Genomic DNA, 27,873 nt, shown 5'->3' with positions numbered 1-27,873 from the left:
AGAGAGAAACATAGGAATATATTTTATGTGAATATGTGCAAAATGCAAGGACATTTATAAAATATGTAGTAAAATGCTAAGGACTCTTATTTATCCTCCTCTTAGAAGGCAGACAAAAAACCAAGAATAGTCACTTATCTTACTCAAAATGCATTAAAGATTAAGGAAGATTTGCAGAATACAGTATTACATTCAAATTCTTCATATTGAAAAAGAGGCTGGCTGTGCTTATACTTCAAAAATTAGAACAAATGAGAAAATGAAGTAATTAATTTTTAATGCATTAATACTAAATGTGATTTCACCTCTGTAACTATTTTGATAAGAGGAATGTAATACACTCAAATGTAAAATAAAAAAGAGTGTAACTATGAAAAAATAGGGGAAAATAAACAGCATTCCAGGCATGGGAGAAATAGTGAAAAGAGCAGGTTGTTCTTGATGCTTCTCTAAATGCAAAGTCATAGCTGTAAAAATAAAAATGTTAAGTGCTGAGCAATGCGTAGGACAGCTTAGGAAGTGTTTTTCCATTACTTTGTTAGAAATACCTAATTACTTTAATTATATCCACTTCTTCTCCTGATGATATGAATAAATCCCTTACATGTTAGATACGCCCCCAACCCTGAAGTGAACTTTGATAGCAGTGATCTCGTTGTGTTACCTCATAACCATCCTTTCCGTATTTGTTTTAATTTTGTTCCGGTCACAAGAAGGAATGAGCTTTTAGTGTGTTGGAGAGCAATTTTTGAAGCATGTAATTAGCAAATGTGATTAAGATAGCCTTGGATAGCTAAAGCAGATCTTCAGCTGAGTATTTTGCTAAGAATAACGTATTATTACCCTTAAAAACAGGGAAGGATGAAAAAGACAGAGGTGTTAGCTCACATCTTTGTGGGGATGGTACAGCATGGAAGTTTGCTCTGAGATGAGCCCCTAGAAAGGGCAGACCGGCCTGGCCTTCTTCAGGGCAGTGGGCACAAAACCTGCTCAGGGGCTGCATGGAATAAATGGTGTGATGGAGCTCCATGTGCTTCCAACACAGAAGGGATGGCAAACCACCTTTTGGGGTGGGATTTTGTGCTGAGACACTGAACAAATTCATGGTGATATTCCCCAGATAGGGCTGCCTGCTGGCAACAGATACAGGAGTTCAATGTGTAAACTCTGATAAGGCTGACATGTAATTTGTGTTACAGTTTGATTGTTAATTGTGTATAAAGCGGGAACCTTCACAGATCTTTCACTGAAAGCCCTTAATTGGGAGAAGTAAACCCATGTCATTAAGAGTATATCCTTTAAGGAGAAGGAAGGTAACTTTTTTTAAATTAAGCATTTGCTTCATTTTGGTGCTTTTGGTTTCAAATACTTCCTTTGAGTATTGTGGAATTAGGCCAACAGTCTCAGTTGGTTTTGACACGAGACAGAAGTTTTTTCCAAGCATCACATGTAAAACATCTCTTTCCTCTATTTTCTAGTTTTTCTTTAATAGTTAAGTATGTTGAAGAGTAATTAGAGTTAACTGCCTTCACAAAATCTGTCTACTGGGAGGTGTAACCAAAATATTTGAATAACTAAGATTTTGGCAGTATTAGTGTCTTTTTAGCAAATTACAGTCATATCCATTTGCTGCAGATAGAAAACTGACATGAAATTTGTTGTTATAATGTGTAGTTTTGGACCTAAGAATGGTCTTAGAATGAAATCATGAATGCTCTCTGCTCCTAGCATGAGAGAAGTTACCTACTTTGGTAGATGTAAACATTTTGTAAGAGACATTCCAGAGGCACTTGGATTTGCCACTTATATTCTTTTTGTCACTAAAGAACACAGTCATACTGGAGTACACATTTTATTATATTAGGATTTGTCTAATTTGGGGTGTTTTTTATCCCAGAGATGTGTAGTCTTTGCATGGGATGCTTCTTGGAAATTACTGTGAAGCAAAACTAACCAGCTGAGTTGTTTGTTCTGCAGTGTTTCTACAGCTGGCAAAGAGCAGCTGTGCTGGAAAACACCTGTGCAGTGGCAATGACAAGATGTTTTCAGAGGCACAAAAGGACACAGTGGTTCCTGAAACTGAGAGGAGGGTTCCACCACCCTGTTAATGCCAGTGGGATCTGACACAGAAAGAAATGATTTGGGGCTCTTTAGTCTTTTCCCCCAACATCCTGGGCTGCATTAAAAAAGTTGTGACCAGCAGGTTGAGGGAGGTGATTCTCCCTGTCTGCTCTGCCCTTGTGAGACCCTATCTGGAGTATGTGTCCAGGCCTGGAGTCCTCAGCATAGGAAGGATGTGAATCTTTGGGAGTAGGTCCAGAGGAGCCTGGAGGACGAGTGACGGTGATCAGAGAGATGGAGGCTGAGATTTGGCACTTTTCAGCCTGGAGAAGAGAATGTTCCAGGGGGGCCTTCAAGCAGCCTTCCTGCACCTAAAGGGGGCTTAAAAAAAAGAAGGAAAATCAGGACCAGTTATAAACTATAAGGGGAAAGCTACAGATTAGATGGTAGAAAAAAGTTCTTTACTCAGAGGGTGGTGAGGCACTAGCACAGGTTGCCCAGAGAAGTTGTGGATGCCCCATCCCTAGAGGTGTTCAAGGCAAGGCTGGATGGGGCCCTGAGAAAACTGATCTAGTGGGTGGCATTCCTGCCGACATTGGTGGTGGAAGCAGGTGATCTTTAATCAGAGAATTACAGAATCTTTTAGGTTGTAAGGAACCTCCAAGATCATCAAATCCAACCTTTGACTGATCACCACCTTGTCAACTAGAGCATGGCACTGAGTGCCTCGTCCATTAAGTTCCTTTCCAACCCAAGTCATTCTGAGATTTACCTGAGGAGTCAAGTTAGGGAACTGACCTAACAGGAAAGGTCCTTTTCTTCCATGGATTTTTGCAAGGATGATGCCCTGAGCCAACTACCTCTGGGTCCACAGGAACATTAATGGCAGGAGAAAGAAGGAAGCAGGACTACACAGTTTGGAATAGGCCACACCATCCTTGTGGCTGCCACCTGCTGTGGAGCCATAGCCACAAACTCCAACTGTAGTCAAATGTTAACTGGTGAATTAGGATTTTAATCGAGATCCTTTAAATTGGTTGGAAACTTATATGGAGTGTTTCCGCAAGAATCCACAAGAAGTGGAGAGTTCAGCCCTTTCAGAGATAAATAACCTTGTTATCAAGAACAGTGTCCTTTGGGGAGAAAATGTCTGGTGTTAAAATAGAGTAAGATAGATATGTATATATAGTATTGTCAACTGCCACTGATTTCTACTGCTGTTTTAATGTAATATTTTTGTGGGCTTTGTTGTATTTGTTGGTTTGGGAATGATCCTAATTACTCTTTTGGCAGTTTGACATCCTTCTGTATATGTTGGATGCAACATCATTTACATTGTCTCTGGATTGCTTTTCAAACACAGATCCTAAAGCCAAGGATTCCTGCTCCAGAGAATACAAGCTTGGAAATTGTGTCCTTATGTAGAAGTCAGTTGTTCCTTCTAACTTAATGCTGAAATGTTAAATCTGCTCCATCCCATGTTCCCAGGCAAAAGTTGTGTCATCTACCATTTCCCAACCCACTCCTTGTAGTGCTCACAAGATAATAATCAGATATTACCGGTATGACACTTCCCCCTTGAGAAAGGAAAGTCATTAGTGTGTAAATATTAAGTTGTTACTGACTCTGTGATAGCATCCAGAACTTCATTCTTGTGATCCTAGAGAAGGCTGTATGGTCTGTATGGCTGCAGGTGCACCAGTGCTATTTAGAAACTGCTTTAATTATGCTTATTACATATAATAATTTTTCTTTTATATCTTTGTATGTCTTGCATTTAAGCAACATGGCACAGAGATGTTTTTTCTTCTCTGGAGAAAGTGTTCTGGACAGATAGTACTTGGAAAGCAAGAGTTAATTTTTACTTTTTATAAATTATGGCTTTTTTTTTTTTTTTTTTTTTTTTTTTTTTTTTTTTTTTTACTTTCACATTTTCCATTTTTAAGTATTTTCAGGTCTTGTGTTCCAGTCCTTGGCCCTGCACTTTGAACCTAAACATAACTAGTTAGTACTGCTAGAAAAGTCTTACAAGAGCCCTGATTAAAGGACTTTGATAAAGTAATTAAAATACTAGTTACGTTAATTTCTTTCTTTGGCCTGTGACTTTTGCTTCTTAGCATGATGGAGTTTGGAAATCAGCATACAAGCATTATCATTGATCTAAAAACTGGAGCCAGATTTTTTTTCTATTTGCTTTTAAAGAGATTCTAGTGTTAATTTTTTGAACTGTTTGCAAAGCTGCATAATATTTTGATTTATTTTGTTTGCTTTATTTTATATTTACTGCCAAATGGCTTGTTCATAAAATGCAAAATCATGCAATGTAAAGTCTCTGGAAATTATCTTGGTGTATTCAATCTAAATTACTTCAAAGAATTCTATCTGATTGCCATTTTCAAAAAGAACTGAATAAATACTATCCTGAATTCCCGCAATATACACAGGTTTGCTGGAGAGAGGAGTAGATAAAGCATATGTTTACATGACTTCCACAATAAATGGTCTCCCTATGCAGTTTGCAAATAGTGATTATAATTTCATGTTAATAAGATGCAGGAAAATGCGCTGAAGGAACAGTGCTTTGCTGCTTTTGTCAGTTTCATCAAACTGATTTTGTCAGCACTGGAGCATAACCCTTGCCACATCAGTTTGAGTGCTCATTAGGCAGCCGATTTGTCTGAATCCTCATTAAATTGATTAACTCATTTACTTATGGATGATGACATGTTATATGGTACAGGAATGGTGGTTAGAGCCTGGAATCAAGACTCTTGTTGACTTTGTTGGTATTCAGTTGTTCATTTGTTTCTGCAATAACCTGCTGCATTTTAGGACTACAGCAACAGTGATTTACATTTTGCAGAAGCGTGGCATCAGCTGAAGAGTTAAACTTACACAGTGTGAACTTGCACCTCTGTCAGTCAACCACAGACAGCAGTTTAGGAGCTTCTTAGGTTCATAGCCTGCTCTGAATCCCTGTTTATTCCACTTGGGTACTAGACTTTCTCCTAAGAACCTAAACGGCTCTCTTGAACTTCTGGTTTAATGTAAATTAAATAACAAAAGCGAAACAAGTACAAAACCTCTTTGGTTACACATTCAGAAGAGGGAGATGTTATTAAGTGAGGATACTTGAAACAGTTTTCTGAATGATAGGTTTCAGAAAAATTATCAAAACGGAAAAAAGAAATCAGTTGATGATTTGGATCAAATTCTGTGTATGTACAGTTCAGAAATTTGTAGTTTTACAGTTTGGTATGTTGATATGCCTCTCATATTTTAAGACACTGACTGTGTGCAGGTTTTGAATGCCAGTCACTATTTTGGCATTCATATGTGAAACTAGAAAAGATAATTTAAACTTGCAGGGTTTAGCAAATAATAAATATTTTGGTTGAATTCAGTGACTCTGCATTTAAGTGGATGACAAGCATAATATGTATTTTTGAACCGAGATTAAATGCAATTTGGGAAAGCTGAAGAAACAGTGGAGCATTTCGAACTTTGTGAAGATGAGGAAGCCTGAATTCTTGAGTGGCCAAATTATTTATTTCAGTGATAATTGCATTTGCTGTTCCAGGGCTGAATGTGCCATAAACACAAAGTGGTGGGAAGATGCCCTATGCTTTGGCAAAGCAGAGAACTTTTTGTATCACTGGGGTGCAAAACAAGCCTCCTTCTGGGCTGTGTCAGTGTTGGAGAAGCACAGTTTGAAAATGCAGGCTGGAGATCTTCCTCTCTAAGTGTAGGACCAGAAGCAGCAGTTGGCCAAACTACAAGAAATTAAAAGCCAAGACACTTTCAAAGATTAAAGAAGAAATTTTCAACATGCAACTAGGAACTGTGTTAGTGAGTTAGACTAAAACCATTCCATCTCCTTTACCCCTTCATTATTGTCCTTCTCCCTACCCTAGGTGACTTTCTACCAGAATACCTGTTGAACTCCAGCTTTACCCCATGGCCTCAAGCATGCTCCTTGGAGAAAGGAGGGCTTGGGGTGGCAGTAGGAAGTGACTGAGGATGCATAAGATGAGGCGCAAAGTTTGCAGGGCAGCCACCTGCAAAAATCCTTGTGAAACTGCAGGTTGAATGGAAGGTCATAGAGCAGGAGAGAGGCAATAGTCCTGGAATTGTCTGGGAAATAAGGCAGTCTTTTAATGGACAAGAGAGTTGGGGAAAAAAGGTAGGCCACTGAGGGAAATGTAAAATGATTTTATTATAAACTAGCTAGAGCTGTGTTTGCTTTAGCATAAAGGATAGTCATTACTTCATTTTTAAAAATCATTAGTGTGCATATATATATATATACACTGTAAAACTAACTGCTGCAAGCTTTTTTGATAATAAAAATTACTGTTCCCCAGTTCAATCTTCTTTGACTAAAGTTAGGATCCGTGATGTTCTTAGGCTTCTTGTAAGGTTAATACTAAATGAACTTAAGTTTTTGTAGAATTGAAATGAGATGAAGCATAGGAAAATACCCTGTCATTGTAACGATTGTGCAATATTTGTGGTTGTATTTGTTTATTTTGATACACAATTTTACTGAGTCTGTCAGACCAGTCTTGTTTCATTGAGAAGGTGACCAAAGTGCAGGAAATCTCGCATCCTTTCTGTAAAAGAGATTACTGTCACGGAATTAAACAGAGCTAGAATTTCACCCACCCTTTTATTTTTTTTTGGAGGAAACAGCTCCAAACACATCATATTTGGGAACTTCTTTATATTAGATGGGCTCTTTTAGAAATGTCTTTTATTTTATTTTACTAATGTATGCCTGTATTTGGAATGATGGGGAGAGTTTGCAGAAACAAGTTCTTTGACTCTTATTTCAATTACTGTTTCTGTAGAATCATATCATAGCATGTTTGCAAAGTGCATATGGAACACAGATAATATTCAGACAGGAGGCTGGTGATCAGAGTTAAATTACTGGGCTCTACATTTTTCTACATCCACCTCTTTTCCTTCTTCACTTGCTCTGACAGTTATAGACCGTTCCTCTAATAGGGCTTGCATTTGAAGATAAGCCTGCATGTAAACAAATTAACTTTTCTTAAATGGAGAGCCATTTCATCTGCAATAATATACCAATTCATAAACTATCAGAAGCATATTTTTAAAAAAAGAGAAAGATAAATGACCCATTGTATAACACTTACTATTAGGCAGACTAGATGTCCCTGTGTTCTGGGAGATAAGGCTCTTGTATTATTACACCCTAATAAAATGAGTTAATGTTTTAGTATCAGAGATAAAAGGACAGTTGGATATATTTAATAACCAAACTGAGAAACACTTAATTTTAGTTGTCTGTAGCAATATAACACAAATTCCCCTGTAAAACAAATTGCACTTTTGGAATATACTTTAATGTGCATTCGACAAAGGAGAAAATGAGGTGATTGAAGTTCAATTTGTAGCATGTTATTAACCATTTCCGCTTGACTAGATGCGTAAAAGGATAATGGATGAAGGTTTTATTATTGCCTTTCTGCTAAAATGAAGTGGTGTAAAAGATAAGGTGATGAGATTAATGAGCATAAGGAAAAGGTGTAATCAATCAAACTCCAACAGGGTGATGAGATGACAGTACTTGAGATTTGCAAGGATACATGTTTTTAAAAGTGGATTTTATCAACACCGACATTTTGTTTGGGTGGAATGCTGAGAAGCAGATACATGCCAATTTTAGTTATTTTTTCATGGATTCAATTACTACTGTATTTGAAGCTTCAGCAGTTAATGTAACAAATTAAAGTTGTTAAGTCTATTGTTAAATTTAAAATCCACATTAAAACCCTCTATATGGATATTGAGGGAGGACAAGCAAATACAACTTCTATCAAGCAGGAACAATGTTTCATTGATCAGTATATCAGTTCTTCACTGGTGGAGCACTCCTAGGTGTGTCTGGACGAGTTATTTTTAGTCTGTGCTACTGCCTCAAGTTTTGCGTCCTTGTCGTTTTGGCATTTCAGTCACTGGTTTTCATGCACTCAAGGAAGAGTGAGGAATGCTTTCCTTGCTCTGTAATAAGTTCTCAGACATTGTACTCCACAAGATTTCAACTTCCAACTCCTCAAATAGAAAATTGATTATCTTGTAGTGATAAATCTACTAAAGTTTCTAGCTGTAAATGTGTTCCCCTTTGTAGGATGAGATATTTCATACTTCAGATCTCAAATCTTCTTTCCTCTAACACATCTCTTAAAATTGTTACCCACTTGAATATCTATAATGCTAACATGTTATAGGAAAAATTGATTACAGGTGTTTTACTGCCAGATCCCAGATTCTTAAAATTACTTGTAAGTACATCAGTTAGAAAAACCCCTAAAGGTAGATCTTCTGTCTTAAAAAAAATTTAAATTTTTTTTTTAATTTTTAAATTTTTTTTTTTTTTTGAAAGACCACTGAGTTCCACACCAAATCACTTAAGAACTGCAAATGCCTCTGGAAAATCAATTTTTCTAATGCCTTCAGTTTCCTGCTCCTTTTAAAAAAACTTAAACCTTTTTCAAAATGTGGAACTGACTAGGAGGGGAGCTGCTATCCAGTTAGGCTCTTTTCCCTACTTGAAAAAAGATTTAAGAAGGGCTCCCACATCATTCTTTCAAATGTAAATTTACTTGATGAGAGTTGCTGATTAAAATGCTGCCTTAAGTTAGTTTTTTAGATGAAACATGCACAAGCAGGATAAATTGCTGTATTTTTGCAAGGAACTTAGTTCTTGGCAGCACTTAGGCCAGGATGGATAGGATATTGCTATGGGGTTAGGGTTTTCTAAAAAGAAGCAGTTGAAAATACTTTTCCCTCTTGACTTCAGCATTTATGAAACACTGTTATGTACTGGCTGGAAACTGGGGCTTTGTAAATACTCCCACATTAGGCTTGACTTTTTCTGGCTCTTAGGAAAACTTCCAGTTGTGCAAAACAGCATTGTGGGTTTGAAAGATAAATGCATAACACAGCCCAGATTAAAATTCTTCACAAGAGCTAATATTTTCACATAGACTTACTGCCTTCTCTCCTCCTGTCATCTGCAGAATTCTTTGATAGACTTATTTTTTATTGGGCCCTCAGGAGTAGCAAGTTTTAGATTTAATACTCCAGGGGGAATGGCAAGGCAAATCATGTTGTTGGATCAATTGTTCAGCTATCCCCAGACTGCTGTCTGTGTATCTGTTACACTTGAATCACATTTTCAAGCCTTTCTTATCAATCATTTGGACTAGAAATGCAGTTTAATTTTCTATTGCATTTTTAAGCTGAAATAAGGGTTATGTTCTTGTTCTGTTACCCCAGAATCATAGATGTGGTTGTAGACCTCACATTAGCTGTGCCCCTGGCTTGCTTAATTTTGGAAAAGGGTTTTTGCTTGTAGGAATGCTTTAAAGCTGAATTTATATTACTTTACTTTCGCATGTACTAAAATGAATATCAGCAGTTATTGTATAAAACCTCCTCTTCACATGGCTTTTTGTTCTTTACAAACATGGGGCAAGTTTTAATTGGAAAAATTTTTCTGTGGATGATCTAAAGGGATATTCCCTTAAGTCACAGGCCATAACAAAACCTTGGTCAGTGACTGGTTTCAGTCAGTTCTTTCATCTGAGAAATTAATCTACTTTTGCAGGAATATAAGACAAATGTAAGAATACAGATACAAAATATGCAGTACTCATATATACTCATGGGGGGCTTTGTTATAAAAAAGTGCACGTAGGAGACGTGTCCTTTGATAACTAAGAACAATTCCTCTGTTTTGTTGTCATATCTGTATTCTGCTTTGGTTTGTAGTAAATGAACTTGCAGGGAGAGGAAAAGGGCTTGAGCAGCGAAGGGTTTTATAGCAGTTCTGTGCTATCTTCCATCCCAGCTTCTGAAAGCAAGAGGGAAAATTTCTTCAGCATTATATACAGTCCCAGGCATCCCAAATGAGGCAAATAAATGTCAGCCCCCGCAGGTGCCCCAGTTCGCTTGAAGGGGATTTGGTTCCTGCAGCAGTTGAGAGTCTCTGCAACACAAAGGTGGCATTAAGCCATTTTTGCTTTCCCATCCCTTTGCAAGGGGCACCTTCTGTGCCACATCTCTCATGAAACACAGCACAGAATCTTCTAATGTAAGCTGCTGGCTTGGCAGCTTGGGAGTCTGACTTTTCTCCTTGCCTTCAAGAGGCACATCTGTTCTTCTATGTATGGGCTTGCTTCCCATTAATGAGCTGATCAGATGCAGTCTTTCTTGATGACTGGTATTCTAGCTTCCTGCCAGATGTGTGGGGGAGTTTTTGTTTTTGTTTTGTTTCTGACGAAGGGGTATGAAGGTCAGCTTACAGTCATCGATTAAAAAAGAAAAAATCCTTTTTTTTGGCATTGAAATTTATTTTTTCATTGCCCATTTGCTTTCTGCTCCTCCTTCTGCAACATCAGATGGAAACAGCATACACTGGACAGCTGCCAGTGTTGCAGGTGTGTTGGTTCCTTCTTGGTTGTAGTTGCTGCTTCCACTTGCATGTGTTCTGACTGGAGAGGCCTTTGCTGGGTACATGGAGTAGCAGCCCCTGGGAGAAGTCATATCCCATGAAGAAAGTGGTGAAATAGGCAGATGCAGGGCATAGCAGAGGAAATCTGACCTAACTGTTCTCATTTGCTGTTCAAAATAGGAATTTAAAGGGACATTTACAGCAAACATGAGCCTTATTTTTCTAAAACAGAGGCTCCCCAGGCCAGTGATCACAGAGACCAACCTGAAAGAGCTCAAGAAGTCTTTGGACAACATTCTCAGGCACAGGGTGTGACTCTTGGGGATATCCTGTGCAGGGCTGGGAACTGGAGTTCAGTGGTTCTTGTGGGTCTCTTCCAACTCAGGATATTCTGTGATTCCAAAAAAAAAAAAAAAAAAAAAAAAAATTCAATGTTTAAATACCTTTAAGAGACAGCAAAATGAAGATTTTTATTTTCTGTGCCCTGCCTTTAAGATGCTTGCTCCTGTTCCTTACCTTTCACCATACATAGTTAATAATACTGCTGTGGATAGGAGCTGCTGTGAGTCTGGCAATTGTCCACATTTTCAGACTCTGTGCTCATTAAAGATCAGCCAATAGTCTGATAAAGACTGTCCTCCAAGACTTTTCTGCACTAGGAATTTTATAAAAGGAGAGGGACCAACCTGATCTTTAAACTTAAAAACTTTAAACTTAAGAAAAACCCAAATTTGCAACCTTTCTGTCATTATAAAAAAAAAAAAATCTCTGCTTCATTCCTTTTCACTATTTCTCTGGTTCTTCCATCTTTAAACAAGGGAAAGCTTTTAAGGGCTTGTTTTGAAAACCTTTTTATTTTTTTAATTGTAGTAGCATTACAACATCATGACATGGTTTTGAGCCACTAGTCCTATGTTGTCTTACTTCTATTAGGAAACTTTCTGTATGTTTTCAAAACATGGGTCATGGTCATCCTTATCACCTGGAAAACATAAACCTATTTTTATTTTCCTAATGGGAATACCAAGTTCTAGGGAGTGGGCTAAAAAATTTGAGGTTAAGTTTTAAAAGAGTTTTAATTTTATAACCTCCTTTCCAATAATAAAACATTTCCATAATGAGTTCTATCTGAATTTGTATTTCCTTTTTTTGTTAGCTCACAAGGAGATGGGAAGACAAATTAATCGATCAGTTTTCACAGAGGGAAAATTTGGAACATCTAAAGCTTCCTGTTCTTTGTCTTTTAGTTTTCTGCATTAATAAACTTGAAGGTGAGCTAAATAACAAGGTAGCAACATCTGTGCTGACACAAAGTTATGCAACAGAAAAAGAAAGTTGTGAGGGATTTTTTTAAGCCGTCTAGACACCTGCTCCTCAGCTGGTTAGATAAAGTGATGGCAAATGGAGTTTCCCTACCTAGTTTTCCAAAATTCTGTCTTACACAGAGTAATGATCATAGAATCCACCACTGCATCATTCATTATTACCAAGTCTTAATACTAATACTTTATTTCAGCATTTTTTAATGCAAATTGCACTATTTAATATCATCAGCTTCTTTTGACAGCTTCTACACAGTGAGAAATCATTTCATGGAATTCTGCTCACTGATGCTTAAGCTCTCTTCTTGAGCTTTTGCAGGTAATGTCATTTTTTCAATGTATACAAAATGAAATCAAAACAAGCTTTTTTAGTATTTGCACTGTGTCTGTTAAACTGATGGAATTCATTGACACATGAAATCATGAAGTTGTATGATTTAATGCAGTCCACAAAGACTATTCTGAGTTATTTCTAAATGATTGAAAGATTCTTGGTTATGATTTGTTGTCTGCATCATTTTACATAGCAGGTGTATGAAGTCTGGGTATGTATGAACATCACTGCTGTAGCAAATAGCATAAACAGGTAACCCTGATAGAGGAAAAAATGTTGCCCTTCTCCAGGTGTTGTAAACATCTGTATGAGCCTTTGGTATCTACCTCTTGAGGAGCAGATCCAACTAACTCTTAAATCAGAATGTAACTAAATCAAGATATCAGTCAACTCCTACAAGAATCTGTGAATTCCTACAATTCTGGCTCCTTTTTATCGTAAATAAGCCTGCTGTCATATTTTCCAAAGCCAGTTATAACTTCATGTCCTTAACCTTGCAGGGCTGGACAGCCACCCAAAGCTATATCAATTTTCTTCTTTTTGAACTTCCACTATCTAAGGCTGCATAATTTAACTTCCATAGCTGTGTTTTGCAATCAGATGGTCCTGTTCTTTGGGTTAATTAAATGTTTTCTGATAGTGGTAATGAACCCCTGCTCTCTAAGAGCCAGCAGGGTTAATCAAGAAGGAAAAAACTTTGTTTATGAGATCCAGTAGAAGGGAGGAAGATAGTTGGTACTAAATTTGCTATCATTGTGTGCAGATTCATTAGTCTCTGTGAGGTGTTTAGAACCACACAGTCATATCAGAAAAGTTCTGAAATACAGGCTCCCCCAGTAATTTTATTTCCAAGTTAGATTGGGATAATCGGGAGGAAGGTTACCTGTAGTTAGTAGAAGATTGCTTTCAGAAAATTTACATTACGTGCTTTTTTCACACTGAAATATAGCTTAAGTGGCAGGATACAGGGAGACTATATCATTGTGCATTGCTCTATTTTAATAATGTGGGAAGTATTTTTCATGCCATCTGTGGTCTGTGACAGACTTTATTCTTATTATTCTTATTATTTCCAAGCATGTGGTGTTTTTATTTGTTTATTGTGTAGGAAGAAATTATTTCAAAACTGAATACAAATGGAACTAAATCCTAACAAAAGATTAAACTATTTACTGGTCCAGAGGCCTTAAGGTGTTTGAGGCTAATATAAACAGCATGATGTGAAATAGGAATTTCAGTTTGTGGTAAATCTATCTGTCCCCAGCAGCTTCAGATAAAATAATTCTATCCTTCTTGAGCACATCAATTTGCTAGTCGGTGGTTCATGTATCAAAGAGCATTCTGTGAAAATATCAATATCATTGGTTAATATAAATGAAATTAATTTTTAAAGCTGGGCTAAAGGTTGACATCTGAAAAATTGCATTACTTTGCAGAAGAGAAATTTCTGTCTTCCAGTGAAATTTCAGGTCATAAGGGCAAGTAATTTTCACAATCTTCAATGGCAACCAGTGAAATATGAACTTCATTGTCACCTAGCCCCAAAGCGATAAAATGAGCTGATACATCATTTGCTGTGGTTTTATCATCTCCTTCAGTAATTGGAAGAGAAAACATAAGAGTCCTTTACCACCCCCCTCCCCAATCCCTTCACCACCCACACCCAGCCATAAGCCATTTTGCTCTGATCAATACAAAGGTCACAGAGTATTTATTTATTTAATTTTTTTATGCTGGGTAAAACTGTCTGGTGGAACATTAAAGTAATGAATATGTTTAATTGAGTTTGTCACCCATGAAAATGCTGAACAGGATTGTGTAACAGACTGTGCATGCTCACAGGGAGGACTGGTTGGGAGGCTGCTGCTCTTTGCCTATGGATTTCAGTGGCTGATTTTGTAAATATCTGAGATTTAAAGCTAAAATCTTACTTGTTGTTTCTTTGAGAAATCTAAAATAAACCGATAAACAATTGTGATTCATTGAAGAGCATGTTGATATTTAAGATTATTAATAGTCTGATCTAATTCCCTGTTAGTTCAGTTGTACTTGGATGTATTTAAAGAAACAGCAGAGTAAGACCCTTTCACTGTGAATCCTGCAGCCAGGAACTAAATAATACCTGGACAGTAGAATCCAAGGATCTTCAGTTGCAAGGCTGAGGTTAAGGTAGAAATCCAGGTTTCTTGTGAATGGAGGGTCAGATTTTGTAGCCTCTGAGTGCTGTAATTTTGCCTTCCTGAATAAAAATGACGCCAAATGACCCAGAATGCTGCTAGAATGTATTTATAAATTTTATGTCTCAACTACAATCAAATTAGAATGTAAATTAAATGCTCTATATTTTTATTCAGTGCTTTGTTGGTTTTTTTTTCTTTGTCTTACATTATAACTTGTTTAAAATTATACGAATGTGCATCAGCTTTTTAAATAAGCTATTTAGCTTTTATTTTACTCATGGCAGTTAAGTTGGCTGGCATATTAAAGTAATATAATTATTCAATTACTGTTTCAGTTTTATAACCCATTTGCAGACTTAATTACTTCTAGCCTATTCACATTTTCAAGATCAATAGTGCTTTTCTCTAAAATAAAATATATGATAGCTGATTGGCTTGCTTAACAGGTAAAGCAAAATGTTCATTTAGTCTTCAGTAAAATACTACTTTTCTAATTCAGGAGGCAGCTGTAGTGATGGGGTTTTTTTAACTATTTCATGAAGTCTTTTACAATAGACATTGTTTATGATCAACATTCAAGGAGGGTTTCGAAGAAAAAGTAGGGTGGGGCATTTGTATTAAAAAGTGGAAAATGACAGAGTAGCTTCTGAGTAAATGAACATTTTAATGTCGGGAAATTAGCTGATATGTGACTGTAAATTGTGAGGAGAGGACTTACTTATATATGATCTTAATTTGTGGTCAGCACTGTGCTACCTGAGTTTTCATGCAACTCTGATTTCAGAATCTCTTCCAAGTAGAATTTAAAGCTGGCTGTTCTTTACTCACTAAGTTCTTGGGGAGTTTCCTGCAGCTGTGCACTGTCGGGGCCATCAGCATGAATACAGGGGCTGGGTACAGGTTTAGATCTTCATTTCTAATACTTGAAGTAAAAGAAGGGACTTCATGCAAAGGTGAAAGTAATTTTGTATTTTTAGTAATGTTGCCATGATGTCTGTTCATCTGGTGTTGCCAAAGTCTGATTACAGAACAGTTTGTCTGATGAGATTTTTGGAACTGTAGAATTTTACAATCGGCTCATTTGTTTGTGTGTTTTTAAATGAAATGGGAAACGGTATAAGTTGTCTTTTCTCCTGTAAGGTGCTCTGTCTTTTGAAACAAATGCAGTGTGCAGTAGATTAAACTTCAATCTGATGTGTTGAATCAACTGAAATTCTGTAAATATTTCTCATGTGGGGAAGGCAGTACTATTTGTGTAGATTAAATTAGATTCTACACTCTCATTAGTCTCTGCTCCACAAGTTGTTCCAAAACTGGTGGTGACAAAAGGCAGAAGTGAGTTGGTTTTAACCTCGAAATATTGTACAGTAGTATGAAGAAGATAGTTGCTCTTAAAATCTGATTTGAATGTCTGTGTAGTGTGGCTTATGGGTGAAAAAAGGCAAATGCAAAAATAGTTTTTGAAAGTTGTAATTCTGATGTCAGAAGTGATAACAGTGACTTAAAAAAACCAAATAGTTTGCCAGGATAAAAATGCTGAATTTATTTTGAAGAACCAGTCCGTTTCTGCAACTAGGAGTTTCTATTAATATTTGCTAGGGAATAAAAGGTTGTGCTGGGTTTTCATAAGGAATACTTAGCAGTGCACATGAAAGAAATGTGTTTGTCTTCTGGACCTTTCATCTGCTCTAGGTGGAGTGATGAGCGGGAGCGGGGGCAATGCTGCAGTTTCCATGGCAACTGGTTCACTGGCGGGCTAGACCTCTGTCTAGGGTGCTGTCAGTGTGCCTGGAGTTTCAGAGAGCACAGTGTCCCAAAGAAGGTCTGCTTCCACCTAATCCAGTTTTAATTGAACTCCAGAGACTTTGAAGTGAGGCTGCGGAGCAGGCAGACCCTGCTCCAGCCCGGAATGAAGGCCTTACCCGGCCCGGCCTCAGCTGCTTCTGTCTGCAGATGAGCTCTGTTAATGAGTGGTTCAGGGAATGGTTACAGTGGTGGCTGGTGGTGTTTCTGCAGCGCAGTTCCAGTTCCTGCTGTAAATCCTCTCACACTGAATTCGGTAACTTCATCGCGGCTCTGCAAGGTGCGCAATGCAAACCACCTCTGCTCTTTTCAAGTTGGTGCTTTTCCTTCCAGTTCTGAGGAGGTTGCAGGCAGCAAGCTCTGGGCCTTGTGCAGGGTTCCCACTCTCGCAGAAAATGCTCACTTCACAGGGTAAAAGTAATAATGATTTAGCATGCTGATTTTACTCACAGAGTCCACATAGTAAGTGTTTGAATTTGCCATGCACAGACCGATAGTGACAAACAGGCTGTTGTGTTTTAATTGTTACAGAAAAGTGGAGGTCACCACAGTGCTGTCTGTCTCAAAAAATCAGTCATTGCAGTTATAAGCTCCAATTTCAAGATCATAAGATGGATGAATACCAGCGAAAAGTACTAAGAGATTTCTGTGCACGAGCACTGCAACTTTGTCTCCTTTGTTACCTCTTTTGATGTTGTGTTCTTAGAGGATATTTATCTGCATGTGACAAAAGCCACGCACAGTGGTTCTGAATAGCACCACAGAATTATACAAATCTGCTAGGTAGTGTGGATGGGTTATGGATGTGCTATGGGAAGTGTCAGCGTGGCCCAAGTCTGTTGGTTCCTCAGTTCCAGAAATGTTTATCAACCACTGATAATCTCTGGTCCTTCCATTACATTTCTGGAATTTTCTACTGGAATAATTATGTAGTTTTTTCCTTCTCTTTCTGTGTGTGTGTGTGTGTGTGTGTGTGTGTGTGTGTGTGCTGGGAGCTAAGTTGACTGTGGCACTTGAATTGAGGTGAAGATGAAGGATTAAGTAAAAAGAAAGAAGGTGTGGGAGATGATTTGCTTTGTACGCTCTCATCTGTGCTATCAGTTTTTGGTTTGCCAGTCTTGTTTGCTTTTAATTCACAAACCTGGTACAGTATTTTATGCTTTACTGTGTAGTGCTTTTATAATGGTGCATCTGCCCTCTGTGCTACAAAAATGCAGTTTTATTTCTCAATATATGCTACATGTGAGGCAAAATCCTCCTTTGTTAAAAACCTGTAAATGATTGGTTTCATTAACAGTCTTTGTTACGTTAAGGGCTTGAATTTCACTTTTTCTTTTTTATACACAATATATTGCTCAAGTGAAGTTGTGGTAAGAGTGATGTTAACAAGGAATGCATCTGAGCCTCCTTTTATGTGATGGGTTTCTATTAAGTGCTTTTGTGTTTGCAAAAATTGACAAATCTCAGATTTTCCTTCTCCTGTGGTTTGTTAATCTGAGGCAGAGAAGTGTCCAGTTTCTCTGTCCCTTAACAGTTACGTAATTAAGCTTTGAAACGAAAAGGAAAAAGTGAAGCAACAAAGAAACAAAGTGGCTGAGGACTGAAAATGGGATTAGTTTGAATTGTGAAGGCAGACTAAGCATCTGTGTCTGTCAGATGGGATGACAGGAATTGTAACAAGTTATTTTGACAACCGCTTACTCCATAGAGAGATTATGCTGAGTTCATTTGCAGGTTTGTGTTTAACCTTAGCTGACAAAATGATACTTAACCTCTTATACAGCCAACCTTTCTAGTTTCAGAATTAATGAATGCTGCCTTAATGATAAACCTAAGGAACATTTTTTTTCTTTAAAGACATTTTTTCCTTGCTTATTTGTTACAGGCCTGTTATTACAAGGCTGAAGGGAGTGCAGATACATCTAAATGCTACTAGAAATACATTTCAGAATATGGTTTTATGCTTTGCTGAAGTGCTAAACATTTAAAAATGTTTTTGAAACTCTGAAACTGTTAAGGAAAATAAGACAGTTGTCTTTAAAGGGAAAAAATGCAAGCAAATTTTTAAAACATTTGACATGAGTAGTTGAATTCGCGAGTGCAAAAAATGCATTAGAGATTCATAGCATGATTTGAAGTTCGAGCATATTTTAATTTTACTGCAGGTTTTGCACATAATTGGTAGAATCCATGTTTGTGGGTTAAGGAGTTTCTCTTTTGCAAGGTATTACGTATGCAGCCAAGATACTTAAAACATCCTCTCTGTCTGTTTCTCCTAGATTCTGGCATATACAGAAGGGCTCCATGGAAAATGGCTCTTCTCAGAGATTCGATCTATTTTTTCCCGACGTTACCTTTTGCAAAATACAGCACTGGAGATATTCATGGCAAATAGAGGTACGGTGAGCCTAAAGAAATGACGAGTGTGGATGTGGGGACATGTGCATTTTTGATGTTTAGTCATGGATTTGTGTAGGTAGAAGAAGGGCTTGGATTAATTGTCTCATTTAAGTCAGTACGTTTTTGCAGTTTGGTTTCTACTTACAATTTTTTGTTTCAATGAGAAATTATGATCAAGCATGAAAACTGTGCATTATCAATGCCTCACTTTCATTTATATCCACGTTTATTTGGCATTCTTTGGGGACTCCTGCTTAAGGCATTCCTACCTCTGATCTGTTATGCATGCAGGATTTTTTGTGTCTCCTTGGAGCGTTGATAGTTGTTAGCTGGACACACCAAGAACAACAGAATGAAAGAATTTCACTACTGGATTAGACCAGTGACTATGCCTTCATGCTTTATTTAAAATGCAAAACGTTGTTTTGGTAATGATATTGTCCAACAAAATACTAATCATATGCATAAACACTTGTACTCTCTGAAGTCATCAGTGGCCACTGGTGATACCATAATTAGATTGTTAGCTCGATTTTTAGGTTGCTGTTTCGTAATTTCACATATTTCAGACAAAATATGAAGGTAGCATTTTGAAGACTATGTTAGAAAATATCTAGAAAGTAAATTAGTAAATGTGTGAACCAGTAAATACATACTTTTTAAGATTAGTTCTTGATAGTCAATCTGTGCATATAGGTTTAATTTCTATTCATAAAGGAAAACAAATGTAGACCTTGTAAGATTTGTTGGAGTGACAACTTCTGTTGAAATTCCTGTTAGTGATATACAAAAGGAGTTCTGGAAATTAAAAAAAAATATATCTACAGCAACCTGAAAGAAACTTGGCTAATCTGTTGAACACCTGAACTTACGGTTGCATTGTATTGGTCAAGAAAGCCTAAAATGTGTAAAATCATGCTGTATTTCAACTCTTGTATTCACAGTGGGAGTCATGTTCAACTTCCCTGACCAAGCAACAGTGAAGAAAGTGGTTAACTGTCTACCTCGGGTTGGTATTGGTACCATCTTTGGACTACCCCAGACCAGGTATTTTAGAATTTGAATTAATTTTATCTGTCAATTCTAAGAGTTCTTTATTTTTCATCAAACCTGCCCACATAGTTTACAGAACATGGAGCAGGAAACCCTTAGGGAGTATCTTGATTGTTACTTTAAATTTTTATTTTCAATAGACTTCTGTACATAGGAATGGGATTAAAACAGTTTGGGATGTTTTCTGTTGTGTTTTGTAGGTGGTTTTTTTTTTAATCCAGTCCAGGAAAAAAAAAATCTCTTGGATTGCAATTATAGGCACTTTGTAAGAACATCAGGATTTTTATTTACAGAAACAAATTATGTATGAAAAATTTTAAAGGTACATTGAAGACACAATTGCTCAGTATTTCACATCCATTTGTACTGATCAGTTTGGTTGCAACATAATGGAGGTTATTAAAAGAAGAAATCTGTGACAGTTTTCTTGAATTGTTTACCAGTACCTGTAAAAATTTGTTAACTAAAACTATATATAGATTTTTTTTTTTCTCTTAAGTGATGTGGGTTTGGTATTTACAGATGTTTTTGTTATGAACAAAACAGTCTTGGGAATTTTATGATAAACTCTCGTCTGTTTGATTTATCACTCCAAGGAATGACTCTACAGTCTTCTTTCACAAACATTAGGAAATCTGGCATCAAATTCTAAAAGTTTGAGTTATTTATGACTAACTCCCCAACACTGCCCAGAATTTAAATCTCCAGAGGATGGGCTTCATAATGAAATTCTATCATCTTATCATTGTTTTCCTTTGTTCTTGAGGGATTTAAAAAAACCTCTCCTAAAAGATGACTTTATTCTTATGTGAAATTCTAAAAGTATTGTAATTTTCTTATTTAATGATATTCCATCTCTCTAAATCTCCAGTAACATATTTCTGTAATACATCAAGCCGTCATGGAGCAGCTGAATTTGCACAGCTGTAAAGGTTTCTGTTGGAAATTTTTCAAATCTTGACATACCCAGCTGTCAGATGCTTTAATTCCTTTATTCTTATTAGATTATAAAACTTTAAAAATGAACTTCAAGTATCCAAGTGGCAGTTTGATCTCCAGAGAAATCTAGCATAGACCTAGTAGAAAGAATATGTACTACTGCCACTAAAATTCAGATATGTAAAACAGGAAGACCCACCAGGTTTTCTCATTATTTTTTTCCAATTTTCTTTGTTTTCAGACGCATTTCTTTGGCTAGTCCACGACAGATCTTCAAAGCTTCCAATATGACCCAGCGATGGCAGCACCGAGAGATTTCCAACTTTGAATACCTGATGTTTCTAAACACTATAGCAGGTATTGTTAATTACTGTACATCCAAATTACTGTAATTACACAGAAAAGGAGTTAGTCATGGCACAGTCTCAACAGCTATGGGGCACAACTAGATTTTGGCCTTTTAATGAGTAATTTTTTCTGTGTATGATTTTGCCCTGAAAAACTTCACAAAAGTCCTCCGAAATAATCTTTATTTGTAATTGTATTTATGTTTATGTAAGACTAGAGAGGTATTCATAATGCTGTACTGAGCTGCACTTTAAATCAGAATATCATGACTGTTGTGGGAGGACAGGAGCTATATAGACTGTCTACTATTTAGGAAAGTCTCAGAAATAGGAACTTCTTTATCTTTAGTGTTCTAAGTTTTAATTTTCATAAGTACTGTCCCCTCTAAATATCACAGATGCAACAAGTTCTCTGTAGGGCTGGGAAATCTCAGCTAGGCAGCAGGGTATTCCTGGAGCCAATAAATGCTACTGTTACAGGATGCATGGTTGGTCTTAAAAAAGAGTGCAGTGCCTGGATTGCCAGTGCTGCTGTTCTAGGACACCATTAATCCAAACCCAACCCTAATTTGTATCCATGTATTTTTGTCCTAACCACTCATTCTGTAAATGCTAACCTGTATTTCGTTTAACCCATCTTACCCCATCAGCTCCTAACCAGATGGGCTTCAGTTTACTAAATGGAGGCCGGTTGTTGGGTCTCATGACAACCCTTTTATTTTCCAACTTACTCTGTCCTCTGAGCAACTTAGAAAATTTCTCAATTTTCAGCTCTTTTCTGTGATATTGACAGTGGTGAAAGGTCTGTTAATTCCCTTTCAGGCTTGGCTCTTGCTAACACGACTGATACAACAAATGCCTGTGCTTGCACTAATTGCGTTTTATACAAATGGTCAGTTTTGGTGGTGCCTGTAATCAGTCATCAAGTCAGAGGTGCCAGGATGCTGGCAGATTTCTAAAAGTAGGGGTCGATCTGCTTGCCTCATTAGTGCCAAAGCTGAATGAGGCACATCATGACACTGTTGTCTGTGGCTCTAATGAATGACCCTTTTCAGCTTTAATATAAAATTGAAATAATAAATTGAATTCTTATCTGCTTGGTGTTTGAGGTTAAAAGAAGCAGAAGGATAACATTATGGAAAGAGGGAAAGTTAAGTTGCCATGATAAGGAGTTAAAAGAAAGATAGTTATCCCAGTGTCATGTAAGTAGCCTTAATCCTCAATAAGAGATAGTGTGCAACACAGCCAACTGATTAGGGAAAAAGACTGACTCTACCATTTAAAAATTCGGCAAACAAAGATGGAAAAATACTGAGTGGTGTAAGAAAACTGGAAGGAGAAAAACTTTGATGGAGATCTAGAAAATGTTTTCTGACAACCTTACAGATTGGATTGTAAAATAATATTCCTGGGGAAGAGGTTAAAACCTCTCCTTGGAGACTTTAAAGACCAGGCTGAACAAAATCTCAAGAACATGCTGATTGAAGATGATATGAATGAATGAGCCTCTGCAACAATATAATAAAAAGAGACAGGATCCATGTAAAAATGGTGCATTTTAAACTTAGAAACCAGGCTCTGTGGTGTATATGTGTGTATGATACGTGTTTATTCTAATTGAATATTTTGCTTTTACTGGAAGAAGTACATTATTTCCATCTTAGATGCATGAAGGTGTACACAGGAACCTGTATCCAGACCGAATTTTCTGTCCTGGTATATGGAATATGGATATGTTGGCATATCCATAGGTGGACAATGGGCAAGGATAAATTCTCCTCAAAGTGAATTCTCTAGATGAAACAGTTATTAATTGAAAAATTCTTTAGTCTAAATTCCTGAGCTGCTTCATTCTTCTTTCACATAAAGTATTTAATACAGTATGTAAAAAGAATGCTTTAATTTTTTAGTATCAACAAAAATTGGTGACCCTCCATTTTTTGAAATGTTTCACCTTAAAGAAAAAGAAGACAAGATGGCATAAACAAGGAAAGGAGAAATGCATGGGAAATGAGTGAATTGAACTGTCAATCTTACTGTATGCAAAAGAGTTTACAATTAAAGTGAAATGGGCTGAAATGTTTTAGATTAAATACTAGCAAATTGTCAACTTTTCCATTATCCTTTCAATAAAGCAAAGTAGAATACTGAAACGATAAAAGATCTGAAATAAACTGCAGTTCTTTTGAACAGCTCATAAAGTTATATTGTTGTATCTTTAGAGATTGCTATTTCAGTTAAATATCACTCTTTATTCACAGTGGGTTTTTTTGTTGCTTGTCAGGTCGAACTTACAATGATTTGAATCAGTACCCCATCTTCCCTTGGGTTATCACCAACTATGAGTCAGAGGAGTTGGACCTTACACTTCCTAGCAACTTCAGGGATTTGTCAAAGGTATTTGTCATCAAATATACCTTTATATTTTTATCACAGTAGCTTGCAGTCTTGTAAACATTTTCTGCTGTGTTTAATACATTATTGTTAAATGCATGACCATTAACAGTTGTTCATTTCTATGTGTGTGTACTGGTAATAAGGATCAGATTGTGTAAAAATGAATTATTAATGTATTCTTATTGCTTCTGATTGTATCAACTTAATTGTTATTGAAAGGTGCTCTTAGTTGGAACATAGACATTACATTTCATTTCAAATTTTAATGAAGTTAGGAATGCTGAGGCTGTTAAAGATTAAAAATTAGCCTTTTTCTGTTTGGTTGGTTTTATTTTTCTGATGAGAACTCTTTTTTTTTTTAGTAGCAAACCCTGTGCTACCATTATATTTTGGGTACTTTTAAATCACTACCCATATCCCAGTGAGCAGAAACATTATTTTATCACTTCCTCTGTGTGTGCCTTCAGGTATGCTGGAGTAATGCAACTGTCCGTTGTCAGACTGACATTGGCAGGTTTGAACAACTTTTCCAAACAATTCCTTTCTGGCAGAACAGCCTTGTGGGTTTTTTCAGCAGTCCCCCCACCATTGGCAGGTTCGATATACAGCCTGTTTATAGAATGTGATTATTCTCTTGCAATGCTTTCCCAGAAAGGACTATTTCATTTTACAAAGTAGAAGCATCTCTCATTTTCTCTACAAAGACTGGGTGCACTGATCAGCAAGCAGTATCTTTTCCTAAAAGGTAGCTTTTATGGGAAATGATTGGCACGTGGAGCAATGTAGCTAATTAGTAGAAAAGGTAAGGACAGTATTTTAGTTTTTTTATAGCTTTTTAGGTTTTTTTTAAGTCTCATAGAAATTGGTAATTTGCTAGTAAAAAAATCCCCAGTGGCAGTATGGCAGCTTTAAAAGTTTTTGCTTTCAGTTTGCAATTGGTTAAGCTAAACACAAGTCTGTGAAAATCTCCAGCAATTTGTTTTATTGGTGATTTAGTGTTTTAACCTTATAAAAGTACTGTATAGTCAGCAAATAAATATACAAGTATATATGTGTATATATATTTGAATGTGTATATATATTTGAAGACTATACCATACCTTTTGTATGTGTATATGTACATAAAGGAATAATGTTTTTAAGTCCAAGTCAGAGATTCTGAGGTACTGTTGTTGTAATATTTCCTAATAGTGTTACTTCATTTGACTAAGTCATTAACTCTAAGGTTTATTAGAATGTCTGGCTGACACAGATCCATATTCATGGGTAAACCTGCACATATTTTATATTTTAACAAATCTGTAAAAGGTAAACAGTTATTTATTTTAAAATAATTTTTTCTTGTGGTATCTAATAAATGTTTTTTAATAATCTCCAGGCCAGAAAGTATCTAAAGGTATTTTACAGCTAAAAATATCTATCACCAGCCTAGAGAACTCTTGTGAATTGCACTTAAATGAACACTGAAAACTTGCAAGTAACATCAGCCCTGTGTAGCTCGAGTTAGGACATAAATTAAATGTACTAATCATTAATAAATTCCTGGGTCACGACATGATTTTTGCGACCTCATTTTCCATTAAATTTTGTTAAATGACACTTCTGCATATAACATGTCATTGCTGAAATAATTCAAGACAAGGAAGAAGATTCTCCAGGTGCTGTACTTCTGAGGGGTCTCCTTTCAATTGTATTTTCATTTGTAACGAGTCAATTCAATCAGCACTGTAGTCCTGGTCTTTCTTCCTCCCTGAAATAGAGCATCTTTTCCTCATTTTAAGTTAGGTACTGCACTTACATCCATTTGAGAGATTGGATAGCAAACCTGCTCTATCTCTATGTGGTTTTTTATGAGCATTGACTGGTTGTATGGATTTCTCTGTTCATGGAAGTAGTCTTTGAGGAGGATTACTAAAGTGTACTCTGAGTTCTGAGGGAATCTTTCCATTGCTGTTGTTGAGCGAGGACATTACTTAGGTTGCATCTCTATATTCAACCTTCTCAAGCATTTGCTTGAAAACTGGGAACTTTGAACAGCAAATAATTATTGCATATATATATACAGTGAGAGTCTTTATGCCATACCTGTTTCAAGTAAAGTAGTTCAGGTTTTGGGTGCTCTTTTGGCATTTCTAGCGGTTTCAACTCCATGTAGTCTAAATGTTAAACTTTGTGTCAGAAGACAAATTTGTGACAAGTATCTGGAAGACCTTGCTAATATCTGCTATGAAAATTTGTGGATGTCATGCACATTGTGATATTTTCGTTGTAGCACTGTTATCTTGGGGATAACGCTTCCAACACACGCTAATTAGGTATTGTAGCATGTCTATGCTTTTGCAGTGCTAAAGGTTTTTAAAATATTCAAAGATATTTCACTTCAATGTCTAAATGGTTTTAACAGTCATTTATTTCCTTTCCTTATGCATGCCCAGAAACTCATCACAATTTAGTGCTCCCACTGTGCAAGGAAAAGGAAAACTTTGATTTTGATTGGGCAGAAAGGAAGTCAGGTCAATATTTTTGGTTTTTTTGGTGCCTAAGACAATGAAGAATTTACTTTTTAAAAATTCTTCAGAAAGTGCAAGTTACGTGTCATCTCTAAGTAACAGTTTTTTTAATGTGTCAGCTAAAGTCCACAGTTAGTACAGATTTAAAGAACTGCAGAGTGTAGGTTAAACCAACACTTCATTTAAGCAGCTTCTTAGGGCACTGTTTTGAACATCAGTCACACAATGATAAACCAAAGCAACTGAAATGGATTGTGGTTAATATTACTGTCAGCCTGACGAATGCTCCTGACAAATGCCAGGAGTGCACTGCCAGCCTGTTACCCTACTTTGACTCAAGTGTTTATTCCTGAAGAGGTGACTATGGCTTGGAAAGAGTATTACATATTATATTTATAGCGGTATATATTTTATTTATACAACAGGCACAGTTTCCCACCAGAACATGTGGCTTTTTCTGCATTACTTATGTTATTCATAAGCACATTCTTTTCCTTATTCAGTGGAAGCAATAAATTGCATTGTGTTTCTCAACTTGGGTAAGGAAAGAAAATAGAAGTAAAAATACGTGGCAAATACTGAGATATGGAAGCATGATTTTATACTCTCAAAAGCTGGTTACTTTTTGTCCTTGCCATATGCAAGGAGCTGTTGATAATTTTCCTTTCGTAAGGCACAACATTTCTGTGAGATCATAAACTGACACTACTGGAAGAAGAAATTTATGCTACTCTTAAATCTTCTTTTCTCTGCACTATAGCTACATGTGTACGTAATAATATTTTTATTCATATTTTTATCTATTCTATGCAATATTTGCTAAATCATCATCAATTTTATAGGGGCTGTTATGTATGTAATGACTTCTTTTCCAGTCAAGTGTACAAAAACAACAAATAGCTCTCAGCTTCAGTGAAGTGAGATGTTTAATTGGTATGTGGGAGCCACTAATATAAAATACACTTTGACAGAAGAGAAGTAATAGATTTTTTTTACTATGAAAAGTTAGAGTGGTTATGTTGTTCTGATGTCAACTTTACTGTTGGGTGTTCTTCAGCATGCCAGCCTGAATTCTGTTGCAGGGTGCCCTTTTCCGGAGCACAAATTCACTGCGTATGAAACTTGTGCTTCATATTTTTCCTTGTGTGGAAGCAGAGTGGGACGGGCATGAAATTTGCTTAGTTATTTGCCTCTTGGCAAAGAGATGGAAACTAAGAAATGGTTGGATGTGAACCTATTAGAGTTTTGCAAAGTTTTAAAAGAAATCTTTTTGGCCAGAGGGACATTAAACCTGTACAGATACTCTGTGAACCTGTGCTTTCACGTAGGAAATGTAAATTAAATTTTATTCAGCTCATGCTCTGACACAAAAGGAGTGCAGTTAAGACTGATAAACTCACCAGGACTCAGTGTCCTTCTAAGCATATAAAGCGTGTTCAAAAATTGGACATTAAAGGGGGATGAGAGGAACAGTGTGAGAAATAACAGGAGTGGGTGCAATGACAGTGACTTGCTTTGATAGGCAATTACATCTGGAATTTAGGCACTAACACTTTTGAAGCTTGGCATTGCTGGGCTCAGCACCTGTCCTGGCTACCTTGTCACTGATATTTCAGGTAGGAAATTTGTCATCTGTATCAGTGACAGAAGATATCACTTAGTTAAAAAGTATTCCAAAGTTAGACAGGGTAACCTCAGAAGGAAGGTACAAATATTCTTCCTTTCAGGGCGCTTCATGTGAATGCCTGCTTAAAACAGGACATAAAATATTTCAAGCTTTGTATCAGAATCCGTGGTACTTATGAGAAGGTCCATTATATTTTCTAGAATTTTGGATATCTCAAGAAACAATGTTAGAGGCATTAAGGCCAGCCTGAATGATACCTGGGATATCACTGATAACTGAAAAGGAGACACATTTTCCATTATTCATTTTATATTCTGTTATGGATTTTGATATTTTTAGTATAAGGTGTATTTATCAGATGCTCTCCATTTTCAGATAACAAGTTTTCATGCTTTTTTTTGTGAAACAGAAGTTG

General features: G+C 36.6%; 1 protein-coding gene across 4 annotated transcripts in view; it reads left to right on the top strand.

Moving 5' to 3' along the window:
• Positions 1–27,873, top strand: part of LRBA (LPS responsive beige-like anchor protein) — a 375,341-nt gene that overhangs the window by 234,642 nt on the left and 112,826 nt on the right. For all 4 annotated transcript variants that reach the window (XM_042049819.1, XM_042049817.1, XM_042049818.1 and 1 more), the window contains 4 exons: positions 18,465–18,582; positions 19,530–19,632; positions 20,819–20,934; positions 23,209–23,321. In XM_042049819.1, the coding sequence (XP_041905753.1) occupies positions 18,465–18,582; positions 19,530–19,632; positions 20,819–20,934; positions 23,209–23,321 (450 nt within the window). The remainder of the gene's footprint in view (positions 1–18,464; positions 18,583–19,529; positions 19,633–20,818; positions 20,935–23,208; positions 23,322–27,873) is intronic.

Source organism: Corvus kubaryi, unplaced genomic scaffold (assembly GCF_017639235.1).
Source record: "Corvus kubaryi isolate FWS band 111438036 unplaced genomic scaffold, C.kubaryi_AGA036_p1.0 71, whole genome shotgun sequence".
NCBI classification, from domain to species: Eukaryota; Metazoa; Chordata; class Aves; order Passeriformes; family Corvidae; genus Corvus; species Corvus kubaryi.
This window is presented reverse-complemented; position numbering and strand designations above follow the sequence as displayed.